Source organism: Puma concolor, chromosome B4 (genome assembly GCF_028749965.1).
Source record: "Puma concolor isolate L17-30 chromosome B4, mPumCon1.1.hap2, whole genome shotgun sequence".
Classification (NCBI taxonomy): Eukaryota; Metazoa; Chordata; class Mammalia; order Carnivora; family Felidae; genus Puma; species Puma concolor.
This window is the reverse complement of record NC_141673.1, coordinates 11,157,832-11,181,407: the sequence shown is the minus strand read 5'-3', so window position 1 is coordinate 11,181,407 and position 23,576 is coordinate 11,157,832. Positions and strand designations below refer to the sequence as shown.

At 60.9% G+C, this 23,576-nt stretch overlaps 2 protein-coding genes across 10 annotated transcripts in view; one reads left to right on the top strand and one right to left on the bottom strand.

Moving 5' to 3' along the window:
- On the top strand, positions 1-10,507 carry KCTD17 (potassium channel tetramerization domain containing 17). 5 transcript variants are annotated; one of them, XM_086712357.1, is made up of 8 exons: positions 2-226; positions 1,374-1,482; positions 3,657-3,748; positions 4,562-4,657; positions 6,435-6,560; positions 7,887-7,950; positions 8,588-8,684; positions 9,606-9,827. In XM_086712357.1, the coding sequence occupies exons 1-8, from the start codon at positions 17-19 to the stop codon at positions 9,673-9,675; spliced, it is 864 nt and encodes a 287-aa protein (XP_086568483.1). In that variant the 5' UTR covers positions 2-16; the 3' UTR covers positions 9,676-9,827. The 5 variants fall into 5 exon arrangements, with proteins under 5 accessions (XP_086568482.1, XP_086568483.1, XP_086568480.1 ...); XM_086712356.1 differs by lacking the exon at positions 9,606-9,827 and having other exon boundaries at positions 1-226; positions 8,588-9,595; XM_086712354.1 differs by lacking the exon at positions 8,588-8,684 and having other exon boundaries at positions 9,606-10,507.
- A 2,405-nt stretch (positions 10,508-12,912) lies between these two features.
- Positions 12,913-23,576, bottom strand: part of TMPRSS6 (transmembrane serine protease 6) — a 41,439-nt gene continuing 30,775 nt past the window's right edge. For all 5 annotated transcript variants that reach the window (XM_086712351.1, XM_086712353.1, XM_086712352.1 and 2 more), the window contains 5 exons: positions 19,981-20,097; positions 19,506-19,674; positions 17,835-18,106; positions 14,320-14,456; positions 12,913-13,767 (listed from right to left, as the gene is read on the bottom strand). In XM_086712351.1, the coding sequence (XP_086568477.1) occupies positions 13,609-13,767; positions 14,320-14,456; positions 17,835-18,106; positions 19,506-19,674; positions 19,981-20,097 (854 nt within the window). In that variant the 3' untranslated portion in view covers positions 12,913-13,608. The remainder of the gene's footprint in view (positions 13,768-14,319; positions 14,457-17,834; positions 18,107-19,505; positions 19,675-19,980; positions 20,098-23,576) is intronic.

Genomic DNA, 23,576 nt, shown 5'->3' with positions numbered 1-23,576 from the left:
CCGCCGCGCCCGGAGGATGCAGACGCCGGGGCGAGCGGGGAGGATGGAGGCCGGGGAGGCAGCGCCGCCGGCGGGGGCGGGCGGCCGCGCGCCGGGCGGCTGGGGCAAGTGGGTGCGGCTCAACGTGGGGGGCACGGTGTTCCTGACCACCCGGCAGACGCTGTGCCGGGAGCAGAAGTCCTTCCTCAGCCGCCTGTGCCAGGGGGAAGAGCTGCAGTCGGACCGGGTGAGGCCCGCGCGGGGGGCGGCCGTCGGGCGGGGTCCTCTGCCCGCCCGAATCCGGGCCGGCCTGGCCGGGAGCTCGGCTGCTTTGATTTCCCCAGGGCCCGAGGCGGGAAGAGCTGGTCGGAGGAAGGGAGGAGGGAGAGCGCGGGACGTGCCCACTGTCGTGGCAACGGGACAACGCCGGGCCGCGGCCATTTAGGGCATTCGGACCACCGCCCTGGGCTCCCACCCCAGGAGGCTGGTGGATCGGGACCCTCGCCCTCCTTTGGGGCCTTCCCTCCTTCCCAAACGGGACTCCCGCACCGGGGAAGGAGTTGGCTGCGGTGGCTTCCCCACGGCCCTTTGCGGTGTGGGTGGCCTAGGAGTGCTGCGCGCTGGGTAGAGAAGTCCTGGGGTGCCTTCCGAGCTGGGTTTCATCAGGGAGGAGCCCGGGCCTGTCGGCCACCATTTCTGGGCTCCCATCCCTGCTCTGCTGCAAACTGCCTGCATGACCTTGGGTCGGACCCCTCCCTCCCTGCTCCAGGATCAGCCTCCTCCTGTCTGTAACCAGAGGAGGCTGGTCCGCAGGTGACCTGAAGGGCCCCCTCTCCCTCATCCCCTGACCCTCTGATGCTGTGACCTTGGGCAAGTCTCCTCACCCTTTGACGTGCCTGCTTTCTCTCCGTAGAGTTGTCCAGATGCCCGCCCTGCCTCCCTGCGGGCCGAGCCTGTCCAATGAGATAGCGACTCCTTTGGAAACTTGTAAACATCCAGCATCCCCAGAATGACTGGGGATCTGATGGAGATAGTGTAGGGCTGGCTTCAGGGGAACAACCTCTAAGAGGGACAATCACCGAGCCCTACTCTGCGGCAGGTGCCGCTCAGAACTCACCGGATGCTCACCATGACCCCTGGTTATGGGGGAGCGGAGTGAGGCTCAGAGAGGCCCAGTCACTGGCCCCAGGTCACATAGTGAGGAAATGGCAGAAGCAGGACTTGAACCTACGCGGGTCTGACAGCGAAGCCTTTCTGTCCCATCATGCCACTTCATTCCAGTGAAGAGCAGACTCAGCGCTCGCTCCCTCCCTCCAACCATTGCTGGGCCTGAAGTAAGGGGGTGGGTTGGGGGAGGCCTCTCCTCTCACTGCCTGTGCCCCTTATCTCCTTAGGATGAGACTGGGGCCTACCTCATTGACCGTGACCCCACCTACTTTGGGCCCATCCTGAACTTCCTCCGGCATGGCAAGCTGGTGCTGGACAAGGACATGGCCGAGGAGGGTGAGTTGGTCCAGGGGGCTAGCCGGGGGACTGCATCCTACCTAGCCCTGCCCTCTGCAGTCGGCCAGAGCCTTCCGTGGAAGTCCAGAGCCATTTCTCCCAGTCAGGGCTGGGGGGACATTTGATTCCTTCCATGTTTCCCACTACCTCGTCCCTGACAAGACTGAATCGCAAAGCCTCTGCCTGGACTGAGCCTGGGGGCTGCACCAAGCTGACCAGCCTGAGCTTTGGCCGAGCGCTGTAGGGGAGGTGACGGAGGCGGAGAGGCAGAAGACAGAGGGCGACAGTGAGGCCGGCAGTGTGTGTTGTGGGCAGGGATGCCCTTTCTCCTGACCTCCTGGGAAGGCAGGTGTGAATAGGGTGGAGACAGGCACGGGAGGAGGCATGGGCTCTCTTTCTGCGGGTGATCCGGTATCTGAGATGCCTGGCAAGGGCTGACAGTCAGCAGGCGGGTGGAGCAGGTGACTCTTCTGCAAATCCAGCGGCCTCTGTGGCACAGCCGGTTGTGGGTGGAGGTGGGGGAGGGGGAGCCGGTTCCCCAGCAGGGGTTTGGTTCTTCCGGGGGGGCCTAGGGCTGAGGCCCTGTAGATGCCCATGTCTGGCTCCAGTAGATGGCGGGGAAGCCATGCCCGAGAGAATATCCTCTTGGCAAAGCCTCAGCCGGGGGGCAACAACTATAAACAGCTCCAAGTCAACTCTTCCTTGGGGCACAAGGCGTGGCTCCGGGTCAGCTGACGCAGCCGGGCCAGCTTGGACATGTCACTTCTCCTTTCTGAGCCTCCACATGTCTATATCAATTAGGGGCGGCGATCTACATCGGGGAGAGCATGTTTGGGGACAGCAGGTGTCATGCATCCCAGTGTTTGTACACTGTGGGGGTTTAGAACAGCCCATCCTTCCTCACGCGGGGCCATCGGTCTCCCCCGCTGACCCCCGTGGGACATGGTGATCTAAAGGCCACGTAGCTCCCCAGTGGTCTGGGGTTTCAAACTCGGAGCCCACGGTAGGCACCAGCCCCTCGGCTTTCGGGCAGCCCCTCAGGGGAGCACAGGTACCCGGGCACGGCTGGGGCCCAGGAACAGGGCCCGCGGGGAGGGGACGTAAACACTGCGTCACCGCCGACATCTGTTTACAGGTGCTGGGTTTCTGCCAGTTCTGCTACTCCCCGCACCTGAGACAGGGCTGGGGCCCCCATCGAGGGCCCCGGAGGATCTGGGACGAGATTTTTCTAGCTGTGGGACACCCGGAAAGTCACTTATCTCTCTGTGCCTCCATGCCCGCGTCTGCGGAGCGGGGTGGCGAGAGCACCCGCCTTCCTGAGCTGCTGTGAGGGCGGAGGGAAGTAATACAAGTATGTCCTTTAGTGCAGCACCTGGCACCAAGGGTCACTGATGCCGTGTTCGTCATCTGTCATGGGCAGGGCTCCCCAAGGCGCACTCAGGCAGCAACACTCGCGGGCCGCCTACTCGGTATTAGGTGCCGTGTAGGTAACCTGGGACAGAGGCTAGATCAGACACGGCCCGGTCCTCAGGGAGCCCGGAGGCCAGTCAAGGAAAGAACCAGGGGGATCCTTGCCCTGTAGGCACTCAGGAGACTCCAAAGGCCTGGGGCCATTCCGCTTGTCGGTGAGACTCTCAGTTCCCTCAGCTGTGTGGGGACAATAATGCCTGCTTCCCCCCTTTACAAAGGGGGCTTTGTAAAGGGTGTGGTAGTCGGGACGGACGTGTACAAAGATGATGCATCTGTAGTGGGTTCTGAAGTCAGAGGAACTTGGATTTGGATCCCAGCTCTGCCGCTTACCGGCGGTAGAGCCTGGGGCAGCTGCTTCTCTTTCCGGGCCTCGGTTTCCCCCATCGTTCAGTGGGGGCAATGACCGTACCTACTTCTAGTGCTAAGAATTAACTGCAGTAGAGAACGCAACGTGCTTAGCACAGTAGCTGGCTCTTAGCACGGGCTTCATCGATGGGAGTGTGTGATGGGGGGTCAGCCGAGGTCCTTCTCGTTGTGATGTTCTAGGTTCCGGCCCCAGTGAGTCTGCTGCCTCTTGCCAGCCCTGAAGCAGCCCCCAGATGGGGGCACTGGCGGGTGTGGGTGGGTGTGGGGCAGAGGGGACACGGGGAGAGGAGGGCACGGGGGCAGCCCGAGTGACCCGGGGGCCGCTCTGTCTGCGCCAGGGGTCCTAGAGGAAGCTGAGTTCTACAACATCGGCCCGCTGATCCGCATCATCAAAGACCGGATGGAGGAGAAGGACTATCCCGTCACACAGGTCAGGAGCAGCAAGGCAGCAGGGAGCCAGAGCAGGCTGTGGCGGGAGAGCCAGAGCTGGGGGAGGCGGGAGGAGGGTCGGGAGACGTGGGGAGGCCCAGCTGGCCTGTGACGCGAGGGGGTTGTCCAGCTCCCAGACTGCCCAGCAAAGCCCCAGACGGGGAGAAGGACGCTGGGTTCTGTCCCTGACTCGCCTCTGTTCGCGGTATGAATGGGCCCCCCACTGAGACCTGCCCCCCTCTTCCCTTCCCCACGGCAAAATGGGGTCAGTGTGGAGGCACAGGGGGCCTTGTGGGGGCAACGCAGGATTAGTAAATTGTCCATTTCGTGACATCAGGCAGACCCCTGGGGGCAGAGCGCGAGGTGCTGGGGCTTAGGCTTCTGAGCGCCCTGGGCCTGGTCTGGAGGCGGGGCTGGGGGGGGCCCCTCTGGCCACCCTGGAGGAGACGCGGGTGGGGGCAGGCGGACGGGCGGCCCCCGGAGATTGAAGGGGGTTAGCTCCGTGGCCTCTCTTCCCCCTCGTACCACCTGTGCTCCTCCTCTGCCACGCTTCGGCTCCGTGACCTTGGGCAAGTCAGAGCCTCTGTGAAGATCCCGTAACTCGTGGCGTGTGGGGAAGGATGAAGTGAGACCGTGCGTGTCGAGGGCTGGGCACACGGGGGGTCCTCAGGACGTGGCTGCCGCCTCCCCACCTTGCACCTGCCCCTCCTTGTCTCCTTAGGGGTGTGCGGTGGGCGGGGGGAGAAGAAGTTGCGGGGGTGACAGGTGCTCGTCCCTCCCCCGGCTGCCCTCCAGGTCACCTCTCTGCCTGCAGGTCCCCCCCAAGCACGTGTACCGCGTGCTGCAGTGCCAGGAGGAGGAGTTGACGCAGATGGTCTCCACCATGTCAGACGGCTGGCGCTTCGAGCAGGTGGGTGGGGGCCACGGGGCCACCCCTGGAACCACCCGGCGCCACGGGGAAGCCCCAGGCTGGGGTTCCCCGGCACAGCCCCCAGCCATCACGCTGAACAAGAGTAGGAAATGCCACGCTCGGCCGCAGAGTGATCAGAAGGAGAGAGACAGAAGACCCAGGCGGCTTCGGTGGGGGTTCTCCCAGCCCCCGGGGCGTGGTCTCCGCAGGGGCACGGGCAGGTCTCTGGCCCCCAGGCGACAGCTCAGGAGCAAGGGGACTCGATCCCCCGTAGGTGAGCGGACCCCACCTGGGGTCAGCGCCTCTCGTGACAAGGCCCGGCAGCTTCCGGGTCCCTGCCAGGGACCTGCCGAGTCACAGCCTTGCCACACCCGGGAAGCCCAAGCGGTGACTTCCCACGAGGACTCACAGGGACCGATGCAGTCAGGAGCAACTTGTCGTGAGTGGTGCCATCCTGGCCACGCAGCTCACGTCACGCGGCTCAGGTTTCCAGAGGAACAGAGCCAGCAAGTTAACCCCACGTCACATTTGTCCTGCGAGAAGGAAGAGGGTTTGGCTGGCTCTGTAGCCGCACCTGCCCACGGCCCCTGGGACGTGGAGGTTGAAGAAGGGAGAAGGCCAGGGCTCCCCGGATGGCCGGGCGGTACGGAGGAATAGCTCCGTCCAGGAGCCAGAGGCCTGGATCTGCCACTTGCAGGCCATGTGACCCTGAGCGAGTCACATCTCCTCTCTGGGCCTCAGTTTCCCAATCTGTGGCGTGGGCCAGTCGTGCTCCCTTTGCAAGACTGTTGGGAAGATTAGAAGTGCCGTGGACAGGGGCGCCTGGGGGGCTCCGTCGGTTGAGCGACCGACCTCGGCTCAGGTCACGATCTCGCGGTTCGTGAGTTCGAGCCCCGCGTCGGGCTCTGTGCGGACAGCTCGGAGCCTGGAGCCTGCTTCCAGATTCTGTGCCTCCCTCTCTCTCTCTCTGTCTCTCCCCTGCTTGCACTCTGTCTCTGTCTCTCAAAAATAAACATTGAAAAAGAAAAAAAAGAAGTGCCATGGGTAAAGTCCCTGGCCTAGAGTAGAGCTCCCTGGAGCCAGGCAGGATCACACAGATTATCAGCAGGATCACACAGATTATCAGATTATAAGACTCCGGCGAGGACTCAGGATCCCGGGGTCTAACCCCTGTTCCACTCTTCCTGGCTGGGGGACTTCCTACAGGTTACTGTCTCTTCAAGCCCCGTGTGCCAGAGGGGCTGATTTTCACTCTGCCTGTTGGGCGAGGGTCCTGGGGGGCCGAATGTCCTGCGCAGGGCCTCGTGGTTGTGGTTCTTCCAAGGACCCCGGGACAAAGGTGGGGCTCCGTGGAGCCCACGGGAGCCTCTGGCAATCGCATGGGCTCCCAGAGGCTGAGCAGGCAGCTCAGGGGGCACCGATTGTTTGCCCTCCGGCCTAAGGAGGGGACAGCCCGTTCCACCTCTGCTTCTGAGAATGAACAGAATAGTCTGTGGGGCCCCACCATGCCAACCCTACCCTACAGCTTGGTTCTGGGGCTGCTTCAGCCACGCCTGGGACAGAGGTGGACGATGATCCGCCCATCGTGGCCTCCGCCTGCTTTTAAGCAGCGGCTTCTAGATCTGGGGCTGGGGTGAGGGGTGGGGAACCGCAGAGAGAAGGCGGCGTCCTCCAGGGGTCAGGCCCCGCCCCGCCAAGCCAGGGCGGGTGGCTGTGCGGGCTGCCTTTAACCCGGCCTCCCAACCTGTCCTCTTTGTCCCCACGCTCCGCCCCCCAGCTGGTGAACATCGGCTCCTCCTACAACTATGGCAACGAGGACCAGGCTGAGTTCCTGTGCGTGGTGTCCAAGGAGCTCTACACCTCCCCGCACGGGCTGAGCTCTGAGTCCAGCCGCAAAACCAAGGTGAGCCCCCCCCCCCCGCCTCAGCTTCCCCCCCCTTTTCCTCCATCCTCTCCCTGCCCTCCACCCAGCCATCCCTGCTTCTCTCTCCCTCCTGCCGCACACACATAACCAACCACCTGGTCACAGCCAATGCCATCCATCCCATGCCACCCACGGTCCCGTCTGCTCACGCCGGTTACCCAGGCCCAGGCAGGGGGAGAAATGAGCTAGGAACGTCCCAAGGGCACGGCCGGAGGGGGCCTGGATGCCGTTCGCACGGTGGCCACAGGGTGTACCGAACTAGGGGTTTGGGCACGGTGTGCCATGCCCTGCGTGACCTTGGACAAGCCCCGGCCCTCCGGTGTGTTCTCTGAGAAGTGAGGGTAGACTACGTCCTCTCTGGTGCCGCCACGCTTAGAGCTTCTGGGATCCAAAATGGCCAGTTTATTTCCCAGAGGTGGGTAAATGTTCCCAGCTGGCCAGGGCCGGGGCAGGGAAGCCAAATCTGTGCATCCTGCCCCTTCCCCGGGGCCCCTTCCTCGGGTGCTCTGCAGGGGAGAGGTCAGCAACCCCGGGGGACCCAGCCACGTGTTCCTGCCCTGGCCTCTGAGGCAGCAAAGCCGGCTGTGGGGAAGGGGGCTGAGCACAGGTCCTGCCGCCTCGAACCCAGAGCCGGTCAGAAGCCTCGAGGGCCTTTGGTGGGGCCGATGGGGCAGGGCAGCAAGCCAGGCAGGGAAAGAGGGAGACCATTCCCTCTGGGGGGGAAGAGGGGGTCTGTCCCAGTGCGTCGGAGACTTACGAACCCGGGCTTCCTGTCTGTCTGCCTCCCCGTCCTGCGACTCCCCCTGCCCACCCCACCGCCATCAGGGTCAGTGGCTGGCACTGCCTTGCGAGGGTGCAGAGCAAGCCCGCTGCTCCTGCCTCTCTGCGCCAAAGCCTGGGAGCTTGGGGCGTCGGAACCTGTCCATGGCATCCCCGGGCCTTCCCTGGCCTCGTGTCTACTCTGGGTCAGCCCTCCTGAAGTGAGGCCTTCCCAGGCTCCCCTGGCCACACACCCACCCGTTCCTCTTCCAGCCCTCACCCGGCCTTGCACCCCGTAGTAGCGGCCGGACTGCTCCGTGAGCATCCCCCAGCGGGGGCCCCGTCCCGTGCCCTTCCTCCAGGCCCTTCCAGAGCCCCCAGGGGACGGGACAAGATGCCCCAGCTTCTCCCTCCTTAAGGTCCCTGCCCCCCGCCCCCGCATCTCGCCCGCCCTGAGAGGGGGCCCACGGGGACAGCCGCCCGCCGGCCCTGGCCCCTCGTTAGTTCTCCACTCTTTCTTCCCTGGGTCCGCCGGCTGGTCCACAGAGCACGGAGGAGCAGCTGGAGGACGAGCGGCGGCAGGAGGTGGAACAGGTGCAGGTGGAGGCAGGTACACAGGAGAAAGGTGCAGCCGCCCCCCGAGGAGAATGATTGCGCATAAAAGCCAGAGCCTCCCGCCCACTGCCCCGCTGGAGCCAGCCGCCGAACCGGGGGGCCGGGGCCTGCGGGCGGGGACGGGCCACCAGGGTCAGCTCAGCCGCGCGCCCGGCGCCTCGCCTGCATAACCATCCCTTCTCTCGCTTTCTCTTTACAGCCCAGTCCTCCCAGGAGCCCGCTAACCTTTTCTCCCTCCCGCCACCGCCGCCTCCTCCGCTTCCCGCGGGAGGCCCCGCCTCATCTTCATCCACCTCTTCCTCCTCCTGGATCTCATCTGCACCCTGCCTCTTCCCTCTCTGCCCCTGTCCGGGTTTCCTCTCTGCCTGCTCACGCCTCCATCCCCGGGCCGCCCCGGCCCCCGCCTCCCGCGCCCTCCACCCAGGCGCCCCGGCCCCCCCGCATCCCAGAGCCTCCCGCCTGCCGCCTCCCGCGCCCCCTCTGGCGCCTGCCGCCTCCCGGCCTGGGGACGAGGGTCGTGGCCGCGTCTCCTTGGCGCCCGCCAGCCCCGCCGGGCACCCCTGAGGCCGGGCCGCCCCGCCCAGCGCCTCCCGTCCTCGCCGCCGCCGCCGCCTCACGTTTCCTCCTTGCAGGTCCCTGTCTGCACCCCTCAGGGCTGAGGCTGCGCTTGCAGCGAGGGCTTCTCCTCCTCGGGGCCCCTAGCCCGCCCCCCCAGAGCCGCCATCCCTGGTTTGTAGCTTGGCGGAGCTGGAGGGAGGGCGGCAGCCAGGAGGGGGCGCGTCTCCTGTCCCCAGACCTGAGCCTGACTTTTCAGCCGACTTTCTCCCCTCACCTGTTTTGGCCTTGGGTGTGAGGCGCGGAGAGAAGAGCCTTAGGGGGCGGGGCCTCTTTGCCATCTGTCCCTCAGCCCCAGAGCCGGGCTGGGAAGGGGGGGGGGACGGCAGCCAGACACCTTGGCCTCACCCCTGCCCATCCAGGAGCCCCTGCATCGCAGCCTCGCAGCACTGGGTTCCCCGTCTCTTCCGGGGTGGGAAGGACAGCCGGCCGCACCGGGGTTCCTTTGGCCTACGAGCAGTCCGCCAGAGCTGGCTGGGGATCAGGGCGTCGTGGAAAAAGCCCTGGCCGGGTGCCTCCAAGCCCCCACTCCGTCGTAGCCGCCTGCTCTGTGACCTTGGGCAAGTCACTGTCCCCGTCTCGGCCACAGTTGCCTCTAAAATGGGGATAGGCAGCTGCTGTCTGCCACCTTTTGCCTGAGCCGGCAGGGACCTGACCTTGACCACCCCCCCCCCCTTCCCCAGCCAGAGTCACCAACGCTCTGGCTTCCACGGCAGCCACCACCCAGCCCAGGATGGGGCGTGGGGCTCCCGGATGGGCGAGCTGGGTCCCCTTCCTGCTCCCCCTCCTCGGCTCTGAATTCACCTTCTCTGGGCCTCAGGCCCCCCCCCCACCCTCTTCTGAGAAGGGACCCTGTAACTCACCTACCTCTTTCTCTCTCCCTCTTCCCCTCCCCTCCCTCCATTTCAATCTCCTCTCTGCCCTCCCCTGGCCTCACCTCACCCCTCCTCACTGGCCCCACCCTGTCATTCCTCTCCTGGTGTTCTGACCACCCCCCCACCCGTCCCCCTGCCCCTTCCCCCTCTTATTTTCTAGCTGTTACAAGCCAGAGGCACCCGGATGTGAGGCCCCAGATCACCTCCAGGGACTTGGGGTTCCGATCTGAAATCCTCTATTTTTGTACCACGGGGTGGGGCCCCAGCTCCAGGCGGAGGAAGCACTCTCCCCCCTGCCACTTCTGTCTACACCTGCGGGGCTGTGATCTACCCCTGCCTCTGGGGGCCGGGTGGGGGCCCGCTGGAGCCTCTCAAGGCCTGAGGTGGGCCCTGGGACCCCTGGGCAGAGCCACTGGCCTGTGGCCAAAGTGTGGCGCTGTCCAGCTGTGTTTCCCACGCCGCCATGGTCCCTCCCCCGGGTCCCCCAGCTGCATGAATGAGACCCTCCCTCCTGACCCAGTCACATCTCCTCCCTGAGCCTTAGTCTCCCCATCTGTCCAGTGGGTTCTCTCTCCCCACCGCCACCTACCTCACAGGGTTGTTGTGAGGTTGACAAAGAGGAGCAGGGTCCCAGAAAGCCCTCGGGGAGTGTACAAAGCACCAGGCAGAGGGTGGCCCTCCCTTGGCCCTTCCCTCAGAGGGGGAAGGATCTGCTCAGCCCCACATGGAGATTCAGGTATTGGTGGAACAAAGGGGGTGGGGGTCGGCCCTGTCGGAGGAAGGGGGAGGGGGACTCAGCCTCCTCCCTGGCTGCTCCCACCGCCCTGTGCCCTGCTGGGTGCCAAGGGCCCCCCCCCCCCCCCCAGCCAGGAGGGGGCGGGCAGGGGCTCCGCAGGGGCAGTGAAGCCGGCAGGAACCAGTGAGAAGGGAAAGGGGGCCGCTCCTCCCTTTGCCCTGGGGAGAGTCTGGGGGCAGCAGGGGCTGAGCAAGGGGCCCCTCCTGCGTTGATGATCTCCCAGGCTGTGCCCAACCCCACCATGTAATAAAACCTGAAGAAACAGCCACGGGGCTGCCTCCCTCTCTTCCTCTGGGCCGCTTTTGGGGATGGGGCTAACCTCAAGGTCGGATAAATGACTCAAAGGTAACGGGGCTTTTTCTTAAAGCCCGGGGCCCTGCCCTGTGGTCACTCTTCTGTGTGTATGGGGAATGGGGGAGGGAGGTCACGGCTGCATCCTTTGCCCAGTGGCCCAACGGCAAGGTCACCAGCTCTGCCTTGCTGGGAGAACGTTGGCACGTGCCTGCCCCTCTCTGGGCCTCAGTTTCCTCATCTGTAAAGTAAAGGGTTGGACCAGGTGACTCGAAAGGCCCAGCCCCTGGAGCCAGGCAGGTCTCTTCCTGCCTCCCGGCATCCCTAGACCAGCTGAAATCAGGATAGCAGCCCCCCACCCGACCCGCTTCCCAGCCTCACCCTACTGTTCCCATGGCCCTTTGCTTCACAGCCTCTGCTGCGTCCTAACCCCCAGGGTAACCCCTCTGCATCCTGCTGTGACTTCTCTTGGTCCCCTCCACACCTCGCCATTGCTGTCACCCTTCTGTCGCCAGTCTCAGAAAATATAAACACCCGGGCGCCTGCTCCACGTTCCCTGAGCCCGCCTGCCCGCAGGACCCTGGGCTTCTCTTTCCTGCCCAGCAGGGCCTCCCACCCCACCCTGCCCCGCCCTGGCCAAGCCCTGCTAAGTCTCCACCTTGCTCCCCTGCCCTGGCATCCCTGCAAAACAGGGGGCCCCTAGGCAGAGGCCTTGCCTGGGGCCAGGCGAGGCTCCCCCCCACCCCCCCCCCCCGCTCCACTCAGGCCGGGGGGGCCCTCACCACTCCCCTTGGGGCATCTGGCTCGCCGAACTGACCTCACATTTTGTGTCCTGCTTTGCAGAACCGTCCCCAGGACGCTTGTTAAAAGAACAGACCGTCCAGCCTGCCCCCATCCCCATTCTGGCTAATTAAGACCGGGGTGGGACCCACAAATGTCCATCTCAGCAGGGCCCCCAACGCTGTCTGGCCATGCCTGTGGGAAGCCTGAGAGGCTAGGGGCTGGAATGCTTTAACATCCTCCACCACCCCCCCCCCCCCCGGACCTGGAGCTGTCCCCCTAGGGTCTGTTCTGTCCTCTCGTCCTGCAGGCGGGCCCAGCAGGCAAGAGATCGCCTGCACGGGCCTCTGGACTAGCAGGCCATAGCCAAAGCACCAGAGGTCCTCTCTGACCGCTGCCGCTTGGTCGCTAAGGCTCCGCCCTCCCAGCACCCTTTCAGCTCTGGCCACGCCTCTCAGCCTCCCACGGGAGCCCCCCCTCTGGAGTGTCTATCTCCCCGCCTCCTCAGCCTCCCCGGCAGCGAGTCTTCTGAGGAGGGGCTCTGAAATCCTCCAGACCTCAAGCCCCCACCAGGCCAGGCAACAGGGGATCAGAACAGACCCCTTGGAATGGTCCCTGGGTGATTCCTCTGTCACCCAACCCCAATCCATGGAGGCACCTGGAGGACACTGAGGGTCCTTCAAGTCCATCCTTCCTGCCCTGCTCATTAGAGCCTACCCTCTCCCTCCTGGAGTCCTGCAGTGGCCTCCTCAAGGCCTCCCTGCCTCCCACTGCGTCCACACTGCTGCTGGTGGTCCATTCCACAATGTGAATCCACTCGCGTGTCACTCTCCTGTCATAAAGGCTTGCGTGGCTTCCCAGAGCATGCAGGGTCAAGTCCTAAGCTCAACTCCAAACTCTTTGTCAGCTGCTCTGAGTCCCCCCCACCCCCGCCAACATTCCTTTTCATTCCTTCCCACTCAACCTCTGTTTCGCTCAAAACAGCTTACCAATATGTCCCGTTCTGGTGGGACTCTGCCTTTGCACGTGCTGTTCCCCTGTCTGGAATGCCCTTCCCCACCTCGGCCGTCTTCGGGCCACACAACTCAAGTCTCACCTCCTCCAGGCAGCCTTCCCTGACATCCCGAGTTCTCGGCTACCCCAGAGCCCCTTCATGGTGGATTGCCATCCCCAGGCCTCCTGAGATCAGGAGCTGAGCTCTGTGCATCTCCGTGGCCCCACTGCAGGAGTTGACACACAGCAGGAGAGCCTGCCGGGTAAATGGTGCCAAGAATGCAAAGGGAGTGTTGTGCCGGAGAAGTGGAGGACTGGGAACCAGGAGGTGGGGCTTCCACGCCAGGCTTCACCCCCAACCGCGGGTGTGCCAATGAGGACGGCTCTGCTCCTCTCTGCCTCAGTTTCCTCCCAGGCTTCCAGAAGGAGCCCATCACTTGTCCCATCCTTCGCTCTGATCTCCGGTTCACCAAACCCCTGCCTTCCTGGGGTTGGTCCTGGGACCTGGACAACTGCCCGGGAGGTCACTCTCCTGCCCCCACTGACCTAACCTTGGCCTTCCAGACATTTGACGAACAGACCGGGCAGGAAGCAGAGGCTCGCACAGTCGAGAGCATGAGGTCAGTGCTCCGGGGCCCTGTTTAACCCCCAGAGCAGAGCCTCAGATCAAACGGCTTTATTCCACAGGGCAGCGGAGCTCACTTCCAGGTGAGAGTGAGCAGTGGAGGCCCGGGGGACAGGTAGGGGTGGGGGGAGAACCCTACACCCGGGGCTCCCCCACCCTTTGGCTTACGGTGGCAGCTGGCCTAGCTGGCTGTCTCCGGGGCTCTGCGGGTCCCTGGAGGGTGCCTTCCATCCACACACCCCCCCCCCCGCAAGTTCACAGGCTGGGATCTGCTCGGCATTGGCAGAGGGGAGCCCAGACACCTCTCCTGGGACCCGGAAGCCCCCTTTGGTGCTGCTGAACCATTTCCCCCACCCCCAGAGTCAGCAGTGGAGGAAGGGGGAGGGGGAGAGGGAATCAGAAGGCGACAGGGCTGGAATGTGAACCCCCTCAGCCGGGCCTGCTGACCATCCCGGCCCTGGGGTGCAGGGGGAGTCGACCACCAGCTGCTGGCCCTCCTCTTCCTCCTGTTGCCCTCCCTGGGGCAGATGTCAGGGAGCAGGTCGGGGACCACGGGACGCCACCCCCTGCCTCTGCGGGGCCCTGCTTGCCCCCAGAAAACTCGCTCCCCTGCCTTGTGGGTGCCCTGGCCACTTGAGTCCGGGAGGTGGGCCCCAACTCCGCAGGGAGGGCAGCTGCTCAGCTCAGCACCTGCTGGATCCAGCCAATCACTCCTGTGATGCGGGTGTAGACACCAAAGTAATTGGGCCGGCCACAGCCCAGGCCCCAGCTGACCAGCCCCGCCAGGAACCAGCGGCCACTGGGCTCCTTACACACAAGCGGGCCTCCCGAGTCGCCCTGCAAGGGGGAGAGAAGAGACAGGGCCGCATCAGGGTAAGGCGAGGGTCCTGGCCGCGGGGAATTTTCCAGTCGACAAGAAAGTCACACCCCCTTCTGAAGCCTCTACTTGCCCCGCGCCTGGTAAGTGGAGAGAGCCCAAAGCAGCCCTGCCTGTGCTTCCGCGGGTCCTGGCCGTCGCGGAAGCGTCCGCGGGTGTCCCCATGCCCCACTCACCTCTGCCTCCCTTCTGTGGGCTCCCATCCCTTGCCACTGTGTCCCCTTGGGCAAAGTGCCTTGCAGGGGCAGGGGGCGGAACCGGGTTTGAGCCTTAGACCTGCCCCCCACGGTTCTCTTGTGATCTGGGACAACTTGGGGCAAGTCCCTCCACCCCACCCCCACCCGGAGCCTCAGTTTCCTCATCAATGAAGTTGGGGCTAGCCAGCCCCGCGTCGCTGGGAGGCTTCAGGGCCTCGGCAGGCCGGTGCGAGCAGAGGGCCAGGCCGTGGGTGGCAGGAGGGCCACCCTCCCTCCCTCCCTCCTCTCGCCCGCCCCCGCCTCCCCCAGAGTCACCTGGCAGGCGTCCTTCTTGCCCTTCCGGTAGCCGGCACACAGCATGCGGGGCGTCACCTGGTAGCGATAGGCCTCGCTGCACAGATCCTGCGGGATCAGCTGCACATCGACTTTCTGCAAACCGTTGCTGGTGGGGCCTGCCCCGTGCGGCCGAGGACGGAAGGCAGACATGAGATCTGACTCTTCCTCCCGCCCTTCCCCTTGTTCTCAGGAGCCCCCCTTCATCTGCTCTGCTCACCCCCTACCCCTCCGCCTCACCATCACTCGGCTCTGGCTCCTTGCAGCCCCTGGGGACACAGCCCCCCCCCAAAGCCTATCAGGACTAGTGTCCTTCTCCCCACCCCCCAGCCCCTCCTGCTGGCGGCCTCTTGCCTGCACTGCTCGGTGACAGCTCCTGGGGGGATCTTTCCAGAGCGCACACCTGACCCCTACACTCTTCCCCTAAAAGTCATCAGTGCTACCCCAGCATCCAGCCCAGTGCTTTTCCACGAGTGCTTCACGTGAGACCCCGCAGGGAGCCTCAGTCGGCACTGTGCCTGGTCCTACCCTGAGATCTGGTCTGTTTGGCCAGCGGTTGGGGGGGGGGGGGGGGTCTCGATATCGGTGTCTTTCTGGAAGCCCTCAGGTGGTTGGTTTTTTTTTTTTTTAATGTTTATTTATTTTTGAGGGAGAGAGTGCGAGCCAGGGAGGGGCAGAGAGAGAGAGAGAGAGAGAGAGAGAGAGATTGGGAGACAGAATCCCAAACAGGCCCCAGGCTCCGAGCTGTTGGCACAGCCCGATGTGGGGCTCAAACTCACGAGCTGTGAGATCATGATCCGAGCCGAAGTCGGACACCTACCCGAGCCACCCAGGCACCCCAGCCCTCAGGCAGTTCTAAAGTGCGGGTCGGTGACAAAGCAGGAAAGACTATCCAATGGAAAAAAGACTGTCTCTTTAACAAATGGTGCTGGGAGAACTGGACAGCAACATGCAGAAGATTGAAACTAGACCACTTTCTCACACCATTCACAAAAATAAACTCAAAATGGATAAAGGACCTGAATGTGAGACAGGAAACCATCAAAACCCTAGAGGAGAAAGCAGGAAAAGACCTCTCTGACCTCAGCCGTAGCAATCTCTTACTCGACACATCCCCAAAGGCAAGGGAATTAAAAGCAAAAATGAACTATTGGGACTTCATCAAGATAAAAAGCTTCTGCACAGCAAAGGAAACAATCAACAAAACTAAAAGGCAACCAACGGAATGGGAAAAGATATTTGCAAATGACATATCGGACAAAGGGCTAGTATCCAAAATCTATAAAGAGCTCCCCAAACTCCACACCCGAAAAACAAATAACCCAGTGAAGAAATGAGCAGAAAACATGAATAGACACTTCTCTAAAGAAGACATCCAGATGGCCAGCAGGCACATGAAAAGATGCTCAACGTCGCTCCTCATCAGGGAAATTACAAATCAAAACCACACTCAGATATCACCTCACGCCAGAGTGGCTAAAATGAACAAATCAGGAGACTATAGATGCTGGAGAGGATGTAGAGAAACGGGAACCCTCTTGCACTGTTGGTGGGAATGCAAACTGGTGCAGCTGCTCTGGAAATCAGTGTGGAGGTTCCTCAAAATATTAAAACTAGATCTACCCTATGACCCAGCAATAGCACTGCTAGGAATTTACCCAAGGGATACAGGAGTGCTGATGCATAGGGGCACTTGTACCCCAATGTTCATAGCAGCACTCTCAACAATAGCCAAATTATGGAAAGAGCCTAAATGTCCATCAACTGATGAATGGATAAAGAAATTGTGGTTTATATACACAATGGAATACTACTTGGCAATGAGAAAGAATGAACTATGGCCCTTTGTAGCAACGTGGATGGAACTGGAGAGTGTGATGCTAAGTGAAATAAGCCATACAGAGAAAGACAGATACCATATGTTTTCACTCTTATGTGGATCCTGAGAAACTTAACAGGAACCCATGGGGGAGGGGAAGGAAAAAAGAGAGAGAGAGAGAGGTTAGAGTGGGAGAGAGCCAAAGCATAAGAGACTCTTAAAAAAACTGAGAGCAAACTGAGGGCTGATGGGGGGTGGCAGGAAGGGGAGGGCGGGTGACGGGTATTGAAGAGGGCATCTTTTGGGATGAGCACTGGGTGTTGTATGGAAACCAATCTGACAATAAATCTCATATATTTAAAAAAAAAAAAAAAAAGTGCGGGTCGGGTGAACTCCTGGTTCAACCTCCTCACAGTGGCCTATGAGACCCCTGTCCTTCCTGCCGGTCCTCACCCAGACCCACCTGCCCCCTGGTGCAGGCCATTCTCAGGGCTCCCTGGGCAGCTTCCTGTGCGCTTAACTGTGCGCTTAACTTTCTCCTCCGCTTTGTTACGGCCCACCTGTCCTCCTAGCCCCAGCTTAGATATAGCCCCTCCTCTGGACGCCTCCCAGACCGTGCCTGGCTAGGCGTCTCCTCTGGGCTGCCACCGCCGTTGTGCCTCCCCACCCATGTCGGCTCTTAGCACCGTCTCCCCCCCCCCCAGAATGTTCTCTTTTCATCTTTATAGTCCCTTTGCCCAACTCAATGCCTAGCATATAGTAGGTGCTCATAAATGTGCCCTTGGATGAATGAATGAATGAATGAATGAGCAAATGAACCAGCCCTTGATTTACTCTTCTCCATCATCCCCTCCATCCAGTCACTTTCCATCTGAGCCTCAGTTTCCCCATCTTTAAATTATCCGCACGGTCCTGCTGGCCTGCCTCCAGATTGTACATCATGTGCCCGTCTTTAAAGCCACCACCTTTAAGGGGTGCTGGGCATGGCTGTGGTTATGCCAGCCTGGGCCTATATTCACGGAACAGAAGTAGCCTCTAGGGATGGTCAGTTTAGGTGGGGAGGGGAGAAACCCCCCTGCTGCTGAGAGGCTGGAGCAGGAACAGCAGGGGGCCTGGGGTCAGGCGGTCCTAGGTTCCAACCCTCTCTGGCTGTGTGACTTTGAGCAACTGCTAAAAATGTCTCTGCGCCTCAGTTTCCCCATCCATAAAATGGACCGTAATAGCCACCCTTCGGGGTGTCCGACGGAATAAATGAGACCACGTTCCCTAAAACCCAACGTCGATGTAGAAAGTGGTAACAATTAAGAGCGCTCCCCAGGCCCCCTCCGCCCCACCTCTGTCCCAGGAGCGGAGGTCGGAGCTTGCCCGTGGGGCTGTTGGGTTCCTAGCCTGCCCCACCACCTCACCCATATCCCCCAACGGAACATCCCCCCCCCCCCCCCCCGCGACCTTCGTTCCCTTTAAATACGTCATGCAAGGAGGGAAGGGCCTGGAAGGCAGGAGCCACCCGCTTCTGTGACAGGCAGCCCCGGTTCACCCCGGGACCAGAGGGCCTCTGGGGTGGAGCCCTGGGGCCCTTTGTCCCGCCCCCTCGGGGCCCGGAAGCGACGGGAGGTGGCCCGCTCCCCGACTCCCTAGACCTGTCCCCCAGCCCCCCCCACCCCCGAAGCCGGCTCACCGCCCTCGCGCAGGGCACCCCAGCCAGTGATCCAGCAGTGCAGGCCGGGCTCGAAGAAGTGGGAGCGCGCGGGCAGGCAGACGGGGCGCACGGCGGGCGAGCGCACCACGGGGTGGTCGAGCTGCAGCAGGGCCACGTCGTAGTCGTGGCTGTCCTCCTCGTGGTAAGGGTGCAGGAGCAGGCGGCTCACCTTGAAGGACACCTCGCCCGGCCAGCGCGAGCTCTGCCACACCTTGCCCAGGAACACGGTCCACAGCGCCGGGGAGGCCATGCTGGGGGTGGGGAGGGGGTGCGTCCTCGCTCAGCCGCGGCCTCTCCGGTCCCAGGAGAGCCAGCTTCCCCACGTGGGCCGCGGGCCACCACACTCTCCCTCCCCCCCCCCCCCCCCCGGGTAGCTGGTGGGGGGGGGCGGTGTACAGCGTGGGTGCTGGCGCCAGAATCCACCTGCCTGGGTTCCAGTCCCAGCTTCACCCCTGCCTCCGTGTGTGTGCGCCTCTCTAGCCCTCAGTCTCCCCGTCTGTGAAATGGGAATAGCACCTTCTACTCCTACGTTACTGGGGGGATTCAGTGAGACTGTGCGTGTAAAAAAATTAGCACAGCGCCAGGCAGTGACGAACACTTCTCTCCTTTTTGTCCCTGCGCTTTACAGATGGGGCTGCTGTGAGCTCGCTGAGACCTGCCTAGTCCTCACTGGGGAGGGGAGGGGGCTCCCAGTGTGGAGCAGTCAGCAGAGAAGGGGCAGTGAAGACCCCCTCCCCACTCCCCCACCCCCCGATGTCAGGTCAGCGTCCAAATCTTTCTTTACCTTGCCGGCTGCGGGGAGCCAGGGAGGCAGTGAGAGAATGAGGTGGTCAGACTGCACCCAGAAAGAGCCCCCAGGCACCTGGGCTGGGAATGCAAAGCGGAGCTGGGCTCTGGGCTGCCTGGGGTGGCCCGAGGCGCTGGCGATAGCGTGGACGGGCCACGGCTGAGCGTTGGCCGGGTGCACCGAGAGAACTTGGTCTCTGGCTCTGGATGTAAGGAGCAGGGGGTGGGGCGCCCCGATGGCTCCTGGCCTTTGGCTGGGGGCTGTGTAGACCCAGGACAGAAGAGGAGGTGTGGGAGGGGAGTCCAGGGCTGGCTGTCCTGGGGGTGAGGCAGGGTGGGGGGGATGATGGGCAGGAGATGGGGGCCGGGGTGGGGGGAGGAGGTGTTGAGAGCCCATCGTGCAGATGGAGAAGACCTCTGTGGGGCTGGGTGGCATGTCCCTTCTTGGCTTCTTTGGGCCCCACTCACCAGGTCGGGGGGCAACCTGGCAGAGGGGGGGCATGGCCTATGGCCAGGTCGGGCAGTTCTGTTCTCTGCTGGTGCCCCTAGTTTCCGGCCCAGCTCCCTAGCAGGAGCGCAAGAAATATTTCTGAATGAATGAGTAAATGAGTGAGTGGTGAATGAATCACTGACCCAGCTTGAATCGAGATACTGGAAGTAGAGCAGAGAGGTTGAGCATCCTTTCTGGGGCCGCAGACTATGTTCATGGTGGAGCCAGGACTGAACCCAAGGGTCAGAACAGCCCGTCTGTTGGACTTCCACCACCCTTCCTTCTTGCCTGGATCTCAGACCCGCTGTCCACCCCCTGCCATGGCCTTCTCTACCCCGTCTCTTGTGGTCTAGGTGCCCATGCCCCCCACTCACCTGTCCTCCTGGAAGCAGTGAGCGGCTGTTACCACCCAGCGGTCAGCGATCAGCGCCCCCCCACAGATGTGTCGGCCCCGAACCTGGAGGCTGGCCTGCCAGGGCCACTCGCCCTCCGAAGACACGGCACCGCCCACTATGCGGCCGGAGGGGCCCTGGAGGCCACAGTCTGGGTGCGTGGGGGGAGGGGCAGGGCCAGAAGCCGGTGAGAAACAGGCAGAGAGAGACGGAGAAGGGGAGGCATCGAGGAAGGGCAGAGGACAGATGGAAGGAGGCGGGAAAAAGAATAAAGGAGAGGACGGACCCAGAGCAGGTGCAGAGGCAGGACAGAAAGAGACAAAGTGAGCTCTCCTTCAGCTTTCCCGTGTGGGCACCTCCCTCCCCGCCACACTCCAGGGCCCAGCCGCTGCAGACAGCCTTCTCTCCGCCCGTCTGCCCCGTTGAAGTGCCCCAGGCAGCCGCAGGCCAGGCTTACCACAGTGCTGCTCGTCTGAGCCGTCCCTGCAGTCCAGCAGCCCGTCACACTGCGGGTTGGGCTTCTTCACGCAGCTGCGGTCCTCACACTGGAAGGTGAATGTCCCACAAGGCACCCCTGCGGGAGAAGGGGTGGGGATGGGTCACCGAGAGTAGGTGCCCGAGCCCAAGGGAGCCTCTGAAAAAGGCCCAGGGAATATGGAGGCTGGAAGAGGCCGGAGGAGACTGTGGAGTGATCCCTCGACCACACTGAAGGGGTCCCTGGGGCTCCTGCAGCATGTCCTAAAGGCAGGCCGTGTCCCCTCCCCACCCTTCACCCCCTTCAGACTGGTGTGTTGAGACCAAGGCTGTGTCTCCTCAGCAGGCTGTGACTCCCGAGGTCGTGCCTGCCACTCCAGGTGTACCGGGAGGCAGAACTATGCCTCCGCTTTCAGACTAGGCTTCCAAGAACCGGGCTGTGCCTCTCCTGGCATTCTGAGGCTCCCCGCCTAGCCCAGCCCGCCTCCAGACCCCGGCCCCAGCCAGCCACCCACCTGCTCCTCACCGTCTTCGCCGCGAAGACCTTTCTGTGCCACCACCTGGTCTTGGCCTGCTCTCCTTTCCTCCCGCCTCTTTACATTTTACCTCTCTTCAAGGCCATGTTCAAAGCCCACCTCCTCTAGGAAGCTTTCCCTGCCTGATCTCCTCCCGCAGTCCAGACTTCCCGTGCTCCTGGACATGATGTCCAGAAGGTGATGGGCCAGTCACTCATCATGTCTTCCTACTAATGGACAATCCCAGAGGGCAGGGGACTTTTATTCCCAGTCCCTCACTCTGCTTCACCTATCCCTGGGTTGTCTGCAGGTGTTGGTTGGCTGGTTGGATGAATGGATGGATGCATGGGTGGTTGGATGGTTGGATGGTTGGATGGATGGATGGATGCAAGGGTGGTTGGATGGATGGATGGTTGGATGATGCATGGATGGATGGATGGATGGTTGGATGGATAGATGCATGGATGGATAGATGGATGGATGGATCCATGGATGGATGGATGGATACATGGATGTATGGATGTATGGATATATGGATGCATGGATGGATGGATGCATGGATGGATGGATGGGTGGATGCATGCATGAATGCATAGATGGACAGATGGATGGATGGATAGATGGATGGATGGATGGATGGATGGATGCATGGATGGATGGATGCATGGATGGATGGATGCATGGATGGATAGATGGATGGATGGATGGATGGATGGATGGATGCATGAATGCATAGATGGACAGATGGATGGATGGATACATGGAAGGATGGACAGATGGATGGATAAATGGATGGATGGATGGATGGATGGATGGATCCATGGATGGATGGATGGATGGATGCATGGATGGATGGATGCATGGATGGATGGATGGATGGATGGATGGATAGATGGATGCATGAATGCATAGATGGACAGATGGATGGATGGATACATGGATGGATGGATAGATGTATGGATGCATGGATGGATGGATGGATGGATGGATGGATCCATGGATGGATGGATGGATGGATACATGGATGTATGGATGCATGGATGGATGGATGCATGGATGGATTCATGCATGGATGCATGGATGGATAGAAGGATGCATGCATGGATGGATGGATGCATGGATGGATGGATGGATGGATGGATGGATGGATCCATGGATGGATGGATGGATGGATACATGGATGTATGGATGCATGGATGGATGGATGCATGGATGGATTCATGCATGGATGCATGGATGGATAGAAGGATGCATGCATGGATGGATGGATGCATGGATGGATGGATGGATGGATGCATGGATGGATGGATGCATGAATGCATAGATGGACAGATGGACAGATGGATAGGTGGATGGATGGATGCATGGATGGATGGATGGGTGGATGGATGGATAGATGGATACATGCATGCATGCATGGATGCATGGATGGGTAGATGGATGGATGGAGGCATGGATGGATGGATGGATGCATGAATGCATAGATGGACAGATGGATGCATGGATGGATGGATGGACAGATGGATGGATGGATGTATGCATGGATGCATGGATGGATGGATGCATGAATGGATGGATAGATGGATGGATGGATGCATGGATGGATGGATGCATGCATGGATAGGTAGATGGATGCATGGATGGATGGATGGATACATGCACGCATGCATAGATGCATAGATGGACGGACGGACGGACGGACAGATGGATGGTAACATGGATGGATGGATGGATGCATGGATAGATGGATGCATGGATGCATGGATAGATGGATGCATGGATGCAAGGATGGATGCATGAATGCATAGATGGACAGATGGATGCATGGATGCATGGATGGATAGATGGATGGATGCATGCATGCATGGATGCATGGATGGATGGATGGATGCATGAATGGATGGATAGATGGATGGATGGATGCATGGATGGATGGATGCATGGATGGATGGGTGGATGGATGGATGGATGGATGCATGGATGCATGGATGCACGGATGGATGCATGGATGGATGGATGCATGGATGGATGGATAGATGGATGGATAGATGCATGGATGGATGGATGCATGATTGGATGGGTAGATGTATGGATGGATGCATGAATGGATAGATGGATGCATGGATGCATGGATGGACAGATGGATGGATGGATAGATGGATGGATGGATGCATGGATGGATAGATGGATGGATAGATGGATGCATGGATGCATGGATGGATGGATAGATGGATAGATGCATGGATGCATGGATGGATAAATGGATGTATGGATGGATGCATGGACGGACAGATGGATGGATGGATGCATGGTTGGATGGATGGATAGACGGATGGATGCATGCATGGATGCATGGATGGATAGATGGATGGATGCATGGATGCATGGGTGCATGGATGGATGGATGCATGAATGGATGGATAGATGGATGGATGGATGGATGCATGGATGGATGGATGCATGCATGGATAGGTAGATGGATGCATGGATGGATGGATGGATACATGCATGCATGCATAGATGCATAGATGGATGGACGGACGGACGGACGGACGGATAGATGGTAACATGGATGGATGGATGGATGGATGGATGGATGGATGGATGCATCAATGCATGGATAGATGGATGCATGGATGGATGCATGAATGCATAGATGGACAGATGGATGCATGGATGCATGGATGGATGCATGAATGCATAGATGGACAGATGGATGCATGGATGGATGGATGGATGGATGGACGGATGGATAGATGGATGGATGCATGCATGCATGGATGCATGGATGCACGGATGGATGGATGGATGCATGAATGGATGGATAGATGGATGGATGGATGCATGGATGGATGGATGCATGGATGGATGGGTGGATGGATGGATAGATGGATGCATGGATGGATGGATGCATGGATGGATGGATGGATGGATGGATGGATGGATGGATAGATGGATGCATGGATGCATGCATGCATGCATGGATGCATGGATGCACAGATGGATGCATGGATGGATGGATGCATGGATGGATGGATGGATGGATAGATGCATGGATGGATGG